The 14,658-nt window shown below is 46.6% G+C and overlaps 1 protein-coding gene across 1 annotated transcript in view; it reads right to left on the bottom strand.

Annotated features, from left to right (window-relative positions):
- Positions 1-14,658, bottom strand: part of LOC144506253 (pleckstrin homology-like domain family B member 2) — a 193,067-nt gene that overhangs the window by 11,779 nt on the left and 166,630 nt on the right. Inside the window, exons 10-11 of the mRNA XM_078232114.1 lie at positions 12,328-12,465; positions 4,932-5,060 (exon numbers count right to left, since the gene is read on the bottom strand). Coding sequence (XP_078088240.1) covers positions 4,932-5,060; positions 12,328-12,465 — 267 coding nt within the window. The remainder of the gene's footprint in view (positions 1-4,931; positions 5,061-12,327; positions 12,466-14,658) is intronic.

The raw sequence follows: 14,658 nt of genomic DNA, 5'->3' as shown, positions 1-14,658 counted from the left end.
AGGGGAGAACATGCAGACTCCGCACATATAGTGACCCAAGCCGGGAATCGAACCTGGGTCCCTGGTGCTGTGAGGCAGCAGTGTTAACCACTGTGCGAGGGATCACTCCAATACAATAGGGATCACTCCATTACAATAGGGATCACTCCATTACAACAGGATTGTTCTATGACAGACATTACTATCTTTTGCTGCCTCAGCCTTTTTATCCTTCTTCCTGAATGCCATGTGCAGCTCCACAGGCCCATTCCTCAATACAAGGAAACCCAGGACTGCCAGGCCACCATCAGTGGACCAGGTCTCACTGGCTTCACCCAATGGAGAAGACTGTGTTATCAGTAACTTGCAAAGAAATTCTGAAAACCAGCCTGTGTACCAGGTGACACAGTAGCACGGTAGCACAGTGGTTAGCACTGCTGCTTCACAGCTCCAGGGACCTGAGTTCGATTCCCGGCTTGGGTCACTGTCTGTGTAGAGTTTGCACATTCTCCTCATTTCTGTGTGGGTTTCCTCCGGGTGCTCTGGTTTCCTCCCACAGTCCAAAGATGTGCGGGTTAGGTTGATTGGCCATGCTAAAATTGCCCCTTAGTGTCCTGAGATGCGTAGGTTAGAGGGATTAGCAGGTAAATGTGTAAGGTTGTGGGGGTAGGGCCTGGGTGGGATTGTGGTCAGTGCAGACTCGATGGGCCAGATGGCCTCTTTCTGCACTGAAGGGTTTCTATGATTCTATGTGACACATAACAGAAACAGCCAATCTTTCCTTGATACTGCCCCAAAGATTGAGTGATTGAAGTGGAACATGAGCATGGCTAATCCAACTAGCCTGCACATCTTTGGACAGTAAGGAGCAATTTACCATGGCCAAACCACCTAACCTGCACATCTTTGGAGTGTAGGAGGAAATCAGATCACCCGGAGGAACCCAAGCGAATATGGGGAGGACATACAAACTCCATACAGTCACCCAAGGCTTGAATTGAACCCAGGTCACTGTGAGGCAGCACTGCTAACCACTGGGTTACTGAGATTTGTACAGATCTGTAAATAAACAAAAATGGCTTTTTAAAATAAATAACAGTAAAGTAGCTTTCTTAGGGTGACAGGCAAGTCCTGACAAAATCCTATCTAGACCCTGTACCCAAGATGAAACAGACACCCTGCAGTGGAGGAAATCCATGGCGCTGTGAGGCCAAATGACTGCACATTGCTGCGGTGTAAAGCCTAGAAATGTCATTGTTGCATGGAATGCAATCATCAGGAGGACAGACTTGAATTTCTGAAACCATTGACTGACTCCATATGTTGCGTTGCTTCCCTGGTGCCAGAAGAAACAACATTCCCAAGGTGGATGAAGAATTTACCTGGGGTTGGGGGGGGGGGGGGGGGGGGGGGGGTGAGGAGAGCAGTAGGAGCTGGATAGAGGCTAGGGAGAGATTGACAAAGATGTCACAGACCAAATGATAAAGGTTGGTGGTCATGGCTGAGAAGGGTGCTGAAGTGACACATTAAGACATCAGAATGTGTTAATGGCAGAACAAAGGTAAGCAGATTGTCAAGTAACAGCATTAACCTGATGGGCCAAATGGCCTCTTGTGCTGTAATGGTTCTATGTCCCCATGTGGAGGATTGCAAATTTAACATTCCTGGTCTCAAAGTATTCAGGAAAGAAAAGCACAGGAAAGGAAGGAAGAAATGGCAGCATTGGTCAAGGAAACATATAACAGTGGAGAGAGAAGAATCAACAAGAGCCTATTAGAATTCAGGACCAGGAGAGGGTGTTAGCACCAGCTCAATACCAGTGAGATGGAGATAGAGGAGAAAATATTCAGCCAAAATAAATGATGATGGGAGGTGAGAATCAGTCTCCCAAAGAAATGATTCTTGATGTCTTGGTCCCCACCCAGTGTAACCCAACGTCATTGAGGAATCCTTTGTACTGAAGGTAATATCCACAATGCAATGCAGTAAAACTAAGAGCTCGGGGGAACCTGATAACCCGCCTTCGGAGCAGGATAAATAGAGAAACATTAAAATAACTCCACGCCAGCCATGCCTTGGCTCATCTCACAAGTCAGAAGATTCATGGCCCACTCCAGAGACTTGAGCCCAAGAATCTAGCCTGAGGGAGTGCTGCACTGTCAGGAGTACTGTCCTTCAGATGAGACCCCACCTCCACTCTCAGCTGGATGTTAAAGGTAGTGAACCCCTTTAAGGGGTGATGTTTCAGGGGTATATTTCACCCATTCTGCCAATCAGGCTGAAGCGCGTTAATCCTGAGGCTGAGTTTGGGCTCACCCCGGCATTCTGGAGACTGGAGTCGGAGTAATAGGTAGCATCTTTATCACTCTCTGGATACAGTTATTCCTGTTTATAAGTAGTTCTTTACTTAGTCCACTTGGTCGTCACCACTCTTTCTGAGATATTACTTGGTGATAGCATTCGAAGGAGAACAGGGGCGTTCTCCTCAAGATAGTCATCCCTCAACCAGTATGACTGAAAACAAAAAGGTTCTGCTCATTTCTCTCTCCGGTGTTTGTGGGAGCTTGCTGTACATAAATTGGTTGCAGCATTTCCTTCATCACCAGCAGTGACGTTATGCTTTGATGATTATAACATGATTGGCTGAACACAAAACGGATTCCTGATGGGAATAAGCACTTTGTGGCAATTACAGCCTCTAGTCTGTCCTTGCTCTGTTCCTGTTGTTTGATAAGAATGTTCCTGAGTTCCTGGGATTAGGAACAGCCCGCGATAACCACACAAAATGAGTGACTTTTTGGATAAAACACACCAATTCCAACGAAGCCACTAAGAAATACTCTTAATTATAAAAACTTTCCAGCAGTCTGGGAATTTACTGGAACTCCAAAAACCAGCAATAATTGATGGTGACGGCGGTTAAAAAAAGATGCATTAGAAAAATCTCTCTCTCCACTGGAGTGCAGAAATGTGGTCAAAACTTGTGGTACAGGAGATTCACCCAGTTTCACACTGCATTCCAAATGAGTTCCAAATGAGTGACATCTCCACCAGCCCACACACCACACATCCCATACAACAAAGCCAATAACCTCAATAGCTACGGTAAATCAGATGTGAGTGCTATTGTGTATCCTGAAGCTGTTTTAGATTCAATGTGACGCCAAACCATCTGCAACCCACAGAACGAGACAGAAACAGCCTGTTTCCCAGAGCTGAGGGATCTAAAACAGAACAACCTGCATTCATATAGCACCTGGAAAACAGCAAAAACATCCCAAGGTGCTTCACAGGAATGGTAGCAGACAAGGTTAGACACCAAGGTACACAAGAAGATATTAGGATAGCTAAATTTGGCCAAAGAGGGGGATTTTAAGAAGCAACTTGAAAAAGGAGAGGGAGAGAAAGGATTAGGGAGGTAATTCCAGAGATTAGAACCTTGCCAGCTGAAGGCAAGGCTCCAACGGTGGAGTGAAGGAATTTCTGATGTTCAGGAAGCCAGAGTTGGAGGAGCGCAAAGATCTCAGGTTGCAGGAGATTACACAAACAAACTACACGTGTCTAATCCATAAAACTGCTTTTCTCTCTCTCCCCTCTATGGACACACACCCACAGCTACCCTCAGACATACCCCCAAATACATACCCTCACAGCTAACCTCATACATACCCCACACACAAACCCCCACCACTACCCTCACACACACACACACACCTACAGTCATACATATCCCTCACATACACCACCCCCCCGCCGCTGCTACCCTCATTCTCATACAAACCCCCACAGCTACCCTCATACATATCCCACACACACACCCCACAACTACACTCACACATACCCCCACACCCACCCTCATATATACACCCACACCCCCACAGCTACCCGCATACATACCCCCACACACGCACACCACCACCCTGATACATAACCCCCCCCCCCACCCCCCGGTACCCTCATATATACCCCCCACACACATCTCCACAGCTACACTCATATATACCCCCCACACACATCTCCACAGCTACATTCATATATACCCCCCACACACATCTCCACAGCTACACTCATATATACCCCCCACACACATCTCCACAGCTACACTCATATATACCCCCCACACACATCTCCACAGCTACATTCATATATACCCCCCACACACATCTCCACAGCTACACTCATATATACCCCCCACACACATCTCCACAGCTACACTCATATATACCCCCACACCCTCACCGCTACCCTCATATATACCCCCCACACACCCCCACCGCTACCCTCATACATGCCCCCACACACACAGCCCTACGTACACTTTCACCCCAAACCACCCCATCTCCACACACAGATGCATTGTCTTAGGAAAAACAGTCTGCACCACGATAAACTTTGCCTGAGGAAGATTTTTGAAATTTGTCCTTTGTTTTTCAATTAGTTTTGGGAATAATAACCAGTTACATATTAAAGCTGTTCTGCTCCTGCGTGTCACTGATGGTTCTGGTTGATACTGATACTCTGCACACGCTCAGACTGAACAACACAATTTTGGCCAGAACGGTCATATCACAGAGCAAGTTTCAGCAGAGATACAGAGGTCATCACGGCAGAGTAATCATCAAAGCAGCAAAAGGCAAGTGTATACACCCACTCACGTTATTGATAAACAGGCAAATGTTGGATTGTTCCCTGCATTCTGTTTAAAGCATTGTTTTTCAACCGTTTAATCTGACTTAATGAGGGAATAAAGTTGCAGGTGGAATTATGTCCAGGAAGGATTTTGAATGATCGCTGACAGAAATGATGGGAGAGTTTGACACACATTATAACTAACAGTGGATGGAACGTGGTAGGCGTGACATGTAACACTGCAAAGACACAGAATTAGTCTGCTGACTTCTGGAAAGTAAATGGGTGTAAAACACAAACTCAGGAACCAGTAATCTACTGACCCTCTCCAACTGTTCCTGTAAACATTTTCTCATGGAATCTGGGCAGTTAGCAAGCTTGTTCTTCAACTCAGAGTAACCCTCTTGCAGCCTCTCTACTTTCTCTCTCTCAGTTTTCAAATGTGTCTTTTCCTGAAAAGCAGAGCACAGAAATAACACAAAGGAAAGGTGACTTAAAATGAGTCTGTGCGTGTGGGTACAATGCCCACCTCCTGGCACCTGCTGGCAGCATTAAACACAGCGGCTTTGGAATGGGGCTGAAAGGGCTGGGAGGGGGAAGGGGGAACAATTCTTTTTGCTAAGCTGTCTAACAAAGGTTTCATCGGAACAGGAGGAGGCCATTTGGTCCCTCGAGCCTGCCCCACCCATGGCTAACCTGTGCTCGAATTTTATTCGCTCACATTTTCGCTACATACTTTAATAACCTGCTCTGAAAAAGAAGTCAATCTCAGTTTTAAAATTTCACGTGGCATCCAATCTCAACAGCTCTTTAGGCAGGAGAGTTTCACACGCACTCTCTCTGTGAAGAAATGCTTTTTGACTGCGCTCCCTGCTAGGGAAAATACTTTCTTTCACGCTATCCTTTAATCATCTCAAACGCCTTAATTAAATCAACCCCTAATCTTTGAAACGCACACTCAGGCTAGTCTGCACACGGGAAACCTCCTCACATTGAAAAGCCAGCTAACTGTAAACAGCAAAAGAATGCAGTATTGTTCCAGATCATGCATGTACATACCAGACAACACCAATTAATAGCTTATAGACACTCTCCTGCAGGAAGAAATTATGGTAAAGCAAGCCAGGATTCCATTTGTAGTTGGATAACAATACAAAGATGACTACAACACCCAAAGAGAGTGGCACGGTGACACAGTGGTTAGCACTGCTGCTGCCTCACAGCGCCAGGGACTCGGGTTCAATTCTGGCCTTGGGTCACTGTCTGTGCAGAGTCTGCATGTTCTTCCCGTCTCTGCGTGGGTTTCCTCCGGGTGCTCCGGTTTCCTCCCACAGTCCAAAGATATGCGGATTAGGTTGATTGGCCATGCTAAATTGACCCTAATGTCAGGGGGATTAGCAGGGTAAATGAGGGTTATGGGAATAGGGCCCGGGTGGGATTGTGGTCGGCGCAGACTCGATGGGCCAAATGGCCTCCTTCTGTACTGTAGGGATTCTATGATTTAATGTTCACGGAAACCGCCACATTACATCAGTACTGTAACAGGCACAGTTGTATAGCAACAAATTGCAATAGCACCCAGAATGCAGGAAGGAGACCCATATGTTTCACACAGGGCTGAGAAATGAAAAGCGGAAGTTGAGCCATGACGAAGATTTCAGGATTGCATCCGAAATCCTGGGTGAGGAAGTTTTGACCAGAATGGAAAGTTTAAAGGAAAGAGGGATTGAGGGTGGCCATTCTAGAGTGTGTTGCCTAAGCAAAGGAGGCAAGGCTCTCAATGGATGGCAGAGTGGGGAGGGCGTGGAGTTGGGGGGGTGGAGCCTCCATCAGAAGCCCTCTTCTAACTTGCCCTTAAGATCTGATGGCCGGTGGACCACCCTCCCATGCCCCACACCCACCAAAAATTCCAATCACCAACTTTCCAGTCCAGCCCTTTCCTCAACTAACTTTTCCATTCAATCTGGAACTTCACCTCCAACATCTTCAGGAAGTTCCTCTCCTCTTGCTGTATGGACAAGAGAGCTGCTGGCCAAAGGCAGGACTTCCTGAGAGGCAGAATTCCCACTTCAGTAGAGTATGACCTGGGAAAGGCAAAGTTAGCAGGGATGGCAGGACGGGATGGCATCATCCAAAATATCCTGGCCATGAGATCAGAATCAAGGGAATGTTGCGAATTCAGAGAGAAGTACAAAGAACAAATAAAATTACAGCACAGGAACAAGCCCTTCGGCCTTCCAAGCCTGCACCGACCATGCTGCCCAACTTAACTAAAACCCCCTACCCTTCCGGGGACTATATCCCTCTATTCCCATCCTATTCATGTACTTGTCAAGACGCCCCTTAAAAGTCACTAACGTATCCACTTCCACTAACTCCCCCGGCAATGAGTTCCAGGCACCCACTACTCTCTGTGCAAAAAATCTGCCTCGTACATTCCTTTAAACCTTGTCCCTCGCACCTTAATCCTATGCCCCTTAGTAATTGACTCTTCCACCCTTGGAAAAAGCTTCTGACTATCCACTCTGTCCATGCCTCTCATAATCTTGTAGACTTCAATCAGGTCTCTCCTCAACCTCCGTTGCTCCAATGAGAACAAACCAAATTTCTCCAACCTCTCCTCATAACTAATGCCCTCCATACCAGGCAACATCCTGGTAAATCTTTTCTGTACTCTCTCCAAAGCCTCCACATCCTTCTGGTGGTGTGGCGACCAAAATTGAACACTATATTCCAACTATATTCTACTATATACCACCAGTAGTTGGTGGTAGTGGGGTTGGAGATGATGTCTGAGGTAGGGAGGGGTGAGTTCATGGACAAATCTGAAACCAAGGGTGAGAATTTTAAAACTGAGGCATCGCCCAGCCAAGAGCTGATGTGGGTCAGTCGACACAGATCACCAATGGGCGACAAGGAGTTTGTGTGAGTTCGGATATGGGCAATGAAGTGGGAAAAATATACAGAAGAGTACACTTTAAAAATGACTGCCTGGCACATGAAGAGTTAAGACCACAAACAGGCACTGACTCTTAATCCAGACAATTATTTAGGATTAAAGACACTCAGACAACTACTTGTAAATTAAAATATGCAGGAATTAGATACTGCAGGAAGCCAGTGGAAATAGGGACAAAAGGGTCTGGTAAAGAGATTAGCTACAGATGGGATCGGGAATACAAAATGCAGGAAAACCAATTCCTGTAAACTACTGTATGAATAGACCGAAACTAAAGTCATTGATAGTCACTGACGTAGGAAATGTAGTCATGATGTGGAGATGCCGGCGTTGGACTGGGGTAAATGTCGATATGCATTTATGTCGATAGGAAATGTATCCATTCATAGAACAATGCGATGTTAACATGCTTATGTCTGTATCTGTCTGTATTTGTCTATAACGATGTGTTTAACGATCGATCACCTACTTGACTACAATAGATGTCCGGTCCATCTATTGTGTAAAGGGTATAAAGATGGACCGCTCCTATTATATCATTGAGAGAAGGTAGCTGTCTAGAAGCACTGCGGAGTGCCAGTGCCTTTTCTCCACGAAGCTTCATTAAATAAAACTGTATTGTTGAAACCTCCAGTCTGACTCACAAAGTGGCATTTTTCCCTCAACAGGCAACAAAATAGTGGATAAGTTCCATCATAAGATGAGAATTGGGGATGTTCACTGATTGCACAATGTTCATAGAATAGAATCATAGAATCCCTACTGTGCAGAAGGAGACCATTCTGCCCATTGCGCCTGCACTGGCAACAATCCCACCCTATCCTCGTAACCCCAGGTATTCACCCTGCTACTCCCCTGACACTAAGAGGCAATTTAGCATGGCCAATCCACCTAACCTGCACATCTTTAGGGTGTGGGAGGAAACTGGAGCACCTGGAGGAAACCTACGCAGGTATGGGCAGAACGTGCAAACTCCACACAGAGAGTCACCCAAGCCGGGAATTGAACCCAGATCCCTAGCGCTGTGAGGCAGCAGTGCTAACTATTGTGCCACCATGCCGCCAAATGGTTCAGCAGCATTGGCGACTCTTCAGATACTGAAGCAGTCCATGTTCAATTGCAGCAAGACCTAGACAATATCCAGGTTTGGACTGACAAGTGGCAAGTAACATTCGCACCACACAAATGCCAGGCAATGGCCATCTCCAACAAGAATGAATCTAACCATCAATGGTATTACCATCACTGAATTCCCCACTATCCTGGGGGTTACCATTGATCAGAAACTGAACTGGACCAGCCATGTAAATACTGTGGCAATCAAAGCAGATCAGAGGCTAGGAATGGGGGATGGATGGATGGGTGGGCGGGAGATCTTCAGAGATCAGAGGCAGTGGTAAATCAGAAAGTGGGGATAACACACAGCCCTTGTGCTAACTCTGTAGCCACCCCACAGAAACTGCCATCTCTCCACTAACTGCTTTTAGTTTGATTAAAACCTTTGCCTTTGAATTCTGAGTTTCCTAATCCTGTTCACTCTTGTCTGATTCCTGAGATTAACACGTTTAATTGTGTGCATTTGGAATGGCCTTTGCTACTTTGTCAGATGTTAACTGAGACTGCAGTGTGTGCATGCACCAGACATACATATACTAACAAGCGTACACAGACACACAGACTGAATGTAGATTCAATCACTCAGTTCCAAAATCATACTAAGTTATCTGCTTTGTGTTGGTTGATGCTATTTTCTTATTACAGTCTATTCCTCTCTGAATACTGCAACAAAAATGCAAATAGATAAAGAATTAGATCCACATAAGGGTGTGCACCAAGACAGTTGCTTTTCACAGCATTATATTGTCCCAAAGCACTTGGCAGGCAATGAAATGCCACAATGTAGGAAACACAGCAACTCACTGACGCACAGCAAGCTCCCAAAACAGCAATGTGATAATGATCAGGTAATCCATTGTTGTTGGATTAAGGGATTAATATTGGCCAGGACACCGAGGGGAAAACACTGCTCTTCTACAAATAGTATCATGGAATCTTCCCAGGAAAGGGAAGATTCAGCCTAACCCTCAGTATAATGTCTCATTTGGAAGACAGAACCTCCAACATTGCAGCACTCCCTCAGCAATGCAGTAGAGGGTGAGCCCAGATTATATCTGCATAACTGGAGTGGAGGGTGTGAAGCTCTGACCTTCTGTACAATATCTTGGCAGACAGAGTAATCTCCTCAAGAACAAGTCTGCTTGAAGAATTAATCATCATTTTACTGGAAGCAATTTTTGCCCCCACACATTTGTTTGGTGAAGTGCTCAAAGATAGTGGCTGCGATTCCCCAGTCCTGCGCACTCATGCCCAGGGAGAACCCACTTTGGGATTTTCCCAGCCCTTGGGCCACGATCTAATCTGGCTAGGGCATGAACCAGATTAGCTATCTAAATAATCATTTAAATATCCAGGGTTGGTTTGGAGTTGGATTCTCGAGCCCTCGGAGAACCCGGCGCGAATCAAATGGAGAACAGTCACGATGGCCACACCAGGAGGCTCAAAGACCATTGAAGCATGCAGGAGGTCGCGGACATTACTGGGCAGTGCCCTGGCATTGCCCCGGCACCCTGACAGTGCCAGACTGGTGCAGGGTGCCACTGGCAAAGAGTGGGTCCTGAAGGGGGTGCGTGAAGGGGGCAAGGCCTTAGGCAACCCATAGCGGGGTATCGCTGACTTGGGGGAAACCCCGATGCCAATGAAAGGGGGAGGGTGTGACCCAGACATTTAGTGAGGGAAGTTGCCCCTCCAGGGTCAAGGTTAGGGTGTGTTCCCCATGTCTGCGGAGGGGGGGGGGGGGGGGGGGAGTTGCGATGTGTGCGTGTGTGCGCGTGTGTGTGTGCGTGTGCGCGTGTGTGTGTGTGGGCGTGTGTGTGTGTGTGGGCGGGGGGTGGTGTGGAGGAAGGGGGGGGGGCGCGTGACCTTTAAAAACTGCACATTGACCTCTAAGGGGTCAACCCTGCCTTTTGGAAAGGTCCCCACTCTAAAATAAATTCTAAGTGCGAGAGAATTGCAAATTGAATCACATCCACGCTCCCAGCGGGAATCTCACCGGTTTTCCCACTGGGGGCAACACGGAGAATTTTTTGGGAGAATTGCACCCGACACTCTCCCCTGGAATGTAACCCCAGTGGCTATAACCAGAATGTATTGATTCTGTGGAGAAGGCAGAGGCTGTGGGGAGGAAGTGGGATTGGCTCATTCAGTGCTTATGGAATGACTGACAGTAAATAGGGTGGGGACTAGAATACAAAGTTGCTAAACTTGGTGTGAAAGCTGGATGTTTCAAGAGCTCACACTGAACTTCATTAAAACAGTGCAGGGGGTCAAAACCAGGGAGGGAATGGAATAGACCTTCCAGTTTCTCTGTTTACTCCTCCTTCTAAATTTAATTTTCTTCCTTTATTTTCTCCTTTATCATTTCCTTCCACCTTGCATCATCCTACCTGACACCCATTGACCTCTCCTGATTGATATTTTCCATGCCCCACCCCCATCTCCACCCTCCCCAAACACCTCCAACACACTCTTACGACTCTGTAACTGGTCAGCAACCATTCATCTCAAACATGGGCGACATGGTGGCACAGTGGTTAGCACTGCTGCCTCACAGCGCCAGGGACCCGGGTTCAATTCCCGCCTTGGGTGACTTTCTATGTGGAGTTTGCATGTTCTCCCCATGTTTACGTGGGTTTCCACTGGGTGCTCCGGTCTCCTCCCACAGCCCAAAGATGTACAGGTGTGTTGGATTGGCCATGTTAAATTGCCCCGTAATGTCCAGAAATGTGCAGTGGATTGGCCATGGTAAATACACAGGATTACGGGGATAGGGCTGGAGTGAGCGGGGCTGGTGTGTGGGCCTAGGTAATCATAGAAATCATAGAAACCCTACAGTACAGAAAGAGGCCATTCGGCCCATCGAGTCTGCACCGACCACAATCCCACCCAGGCCCTACCCCCATATCCCTACATATTTCCCACTAATCCCTCTAACCTACACATCTCAGGACACTAAGGACAATTTTTAGCATAGCCAATCAACCTAACCCGCACATCTTTGGACTGTGGGAGGAAACCGGAGCACCCGGAGGAAACCCACGCAGACACGAGGAGAATGTGCAAACTCCACACAGACAGTGACCCAAGCCGAGAATCGAACCCAGGTCCCTGGAGCTGTGAAGCAGCAGTGCTAACCACTGTGCTACCGTGCCGCTCTTTCAGAGGCTGGTGCAGACTCGACGGGCTGAATGGCCTCCTTCTGCACTGTAGGGATTCTATGGGGATCTCCCAGTCTGCTGAAAGGTCACAAACCTGAAACGTGAACTCTGTTTCACCCTCTATGCATACCGAGTGTTTCCACTGTTTTCTGTTTTTATTATGAGTAATTCGCTTAATAAGTCTGCAATCTCCAATTTCCTGAGAAAATGGGCCCCAGGGCATTCTTCATTCCTGAACTGTTAAATTGATTCCTCCCGACACTGTGCTGTTGTAAATTGGACAGTGCTGTTGAGTCATTGACCTAGGACGCAGGTCAAGCGACAAGACATTCTTAAGGCTCCAAAACACCTCAGCTGTGTGTGCTCACTGGCTCTGAGTGCAGACATACAGCTCTTTCTCCAAGACTGCTCGTCTACAGAAGGAAATGAAAGCCACAATCAGACTGCCTTTTACTCTACAGTTCAATCCTCTTCAATTCTTCCTACCTTTGCCTTTTCAGATGTAGCACTGGTCTCCAGATCAGTTATCTTCTTTTGGAGTTGCTCTAATACATCTTTCTCATGCTGGACATGTGAGATTTCAGAGTCCCTCTCCCCCTCCAACAAAGCACGCTCCATCTCCATCTGTGAAAAAAACACATACAAGATCCTTCTCTCTCTGTCAACAACATCAGGCCTACAACATCAGGAGGGATAAAAGCATTCCATTCGTATTGTCCACTCTGTCACATCATCAAAAAGAGAAATCTCTTTGGGACATTGTGGCACAGGCTAAAAACAAGTTGCCAAATGACATTGTCTATAGCCTGATAATCTATATCCTGGAGTACTTAAGGAAGTGGCTCTAGAAAACTGGCAGACAGGAAACAAAGAGTAGGAATTAATGGGTGCTTTTCAAATTGGCAGGCAGTAACTAGTGGGATGCCACAGGGATCGGTGCTGGGACCCCAGCTATTCACAATATATATTAATGATTTGGATGAAGGAACAAAATGCAACATCTCAAAGTTTGCAGATGACACCAAGTTGGGTGGGAGGGTGAACTGTGACGAGGATGCAGAGATCCTTCAGAATGATCTGGACAGGTTGGGTGAGTGGGCTAATCAGTGGCAGATGCAATATAATTTTGATAAGTGTGAGGTTATTCACTTTGGAAGTAAAAACAAGAAGGCAGATTACTACCTGAAGGGCTGTAAATTGGGAGAGGGGAGTGTGCAGCAGGACCTGGGTGTCCTTGTGCACCAGTCACTGAAGGTAAGCATGCGGTGCAGCAGGCGGTAAAGAAGGCAAATGGCATGTTTGCCTTCATTGTGAGAGGTTTCGAGTACAGGAGCAGGGATGTGTTGTTGCAATTATACAGGGCTTTGGTGAGGCCACACCTAGGGTATTGTGTGCAGGTCTCCTTTTCTGAGGAAGAATGTTCTTGCTCTTGAGGAAGTATGTGAAGGTTTACCAGGCTGATCCCAGGGATGGCGGGACTGATGTATGAGGAGCGATTGACTCGGTTGGAATTGTTTTCGCTAGAGTTCAGATGAATGAGGGGGCATCTCATAGAGACTTATAAAATTCAACATGACTAGACAGGGTAGATGCAGGGAGAATATTCGCAATGGTGGGGGAGTCCAGAGCCAGGGGTCACAGTCTGAGGATTCAAAGTAGACCATTTAGGACAGAGATGAGGAGACATTTCTTCACCCAAAGACTGGTGAGCCTATGGAATTCATTACCACAGGAATTAGTTGATGCCAAAACATTGAATGTATTCAAGAGGCAGCTGGATATAGCACTTGGGGCAAATGGGATCAAAGGTTATGGGGAAAAAGCAGTATTAGGCTATTGAGTTGGATGATCAGCCATGGTTGGCCTCCTCCTGCTCCTACCTTCTATGTTTCTAACCCGTGTGCAAAATGAGAAATCTGCAATACTTCACCACAAAACGATTAAGACAACTCCCCTCCAATTGCTCAATTCTCACATTTTTATATTTCTCTGCCCATCTCTCCTCACGATAATGAGTAAAGCAATTTAATTTACTTAATTACACTTGTCATCTCACGGGAGCATCACATTTGCTTAATGTTAAATTATTCATGATGATTTGATAAAATGCAGATTTGCTTAAAAATATTCCTGCTATTTCTCATTCCGCCAAGATTTTTTACCTCAACCTACTGGGTGGAAGCTGTAATGAATATTTGTCATACAACAAAAAGACTAAAGATATCCGTTAGACAATAAAGAATCACTAAGCGTAGAAGGGAGCTATTCAGTCTCCAACTGAGCCCGTGGCAGCTCTTTGAAAGTGCTCTCCAACTGCTCTCTTCATGTTGCCTTGCAAATTTTTCCTGTGTGTGTAAACACAGTGACAAGGTCTTTCAGACTTTAAGGAGCTTCCTTAGGCCTCTTACTTGGAGGCCTGAACTTCTCAAAAAGCCAGGGCCTGAAATTGGTTGTTAGCTGAACACTGTTACCATCCACGCCTGGGCCTGTAGTTCCAAGGCCAGGGTCTCGGCGTGTGCACTGTGCCCAATATCCCATGTTGCTTGAGTGGCTCTGCTTTGTCATCAGCTCTAACAGCACCTATCTGTTTCTCCAAGCTGATATGAGATGCTGGAAGGTTAACTTGAAAGCCTCTTTCCCCGTGCTGTTGTCTACCACAACTCGCCACCCCTCCTCCCCTGTGCTATTGAACTCTGCAGAACACAGGAACAGGACAAGGTCGTTTAATCTCACCATTCAATGAGCACAAACCTATCGAACAATCCCAGGGCCAGCAGCAATTGTCTATTGCAGAAGAGAGCTTCAAACGTTGACCAT

The sequence above is a fragment of the Mustelus asterias genome, chromosome 17 (assembly GCF_964213995.1).
Source record: "Mustelus asterias chromosome 17, sMusAst1.hap1.1, whole genome shotgun sequence".
Lineage (NCBI taxonomy): Eukaryota > Metazoa > Chordata > Chondrichthyes > Carcharhiniformes > Triakidae > Mustelus > Mustelus asterias.
This window is presented reverse-complemented; position numbering and strand designations above follow the sequence as displayed.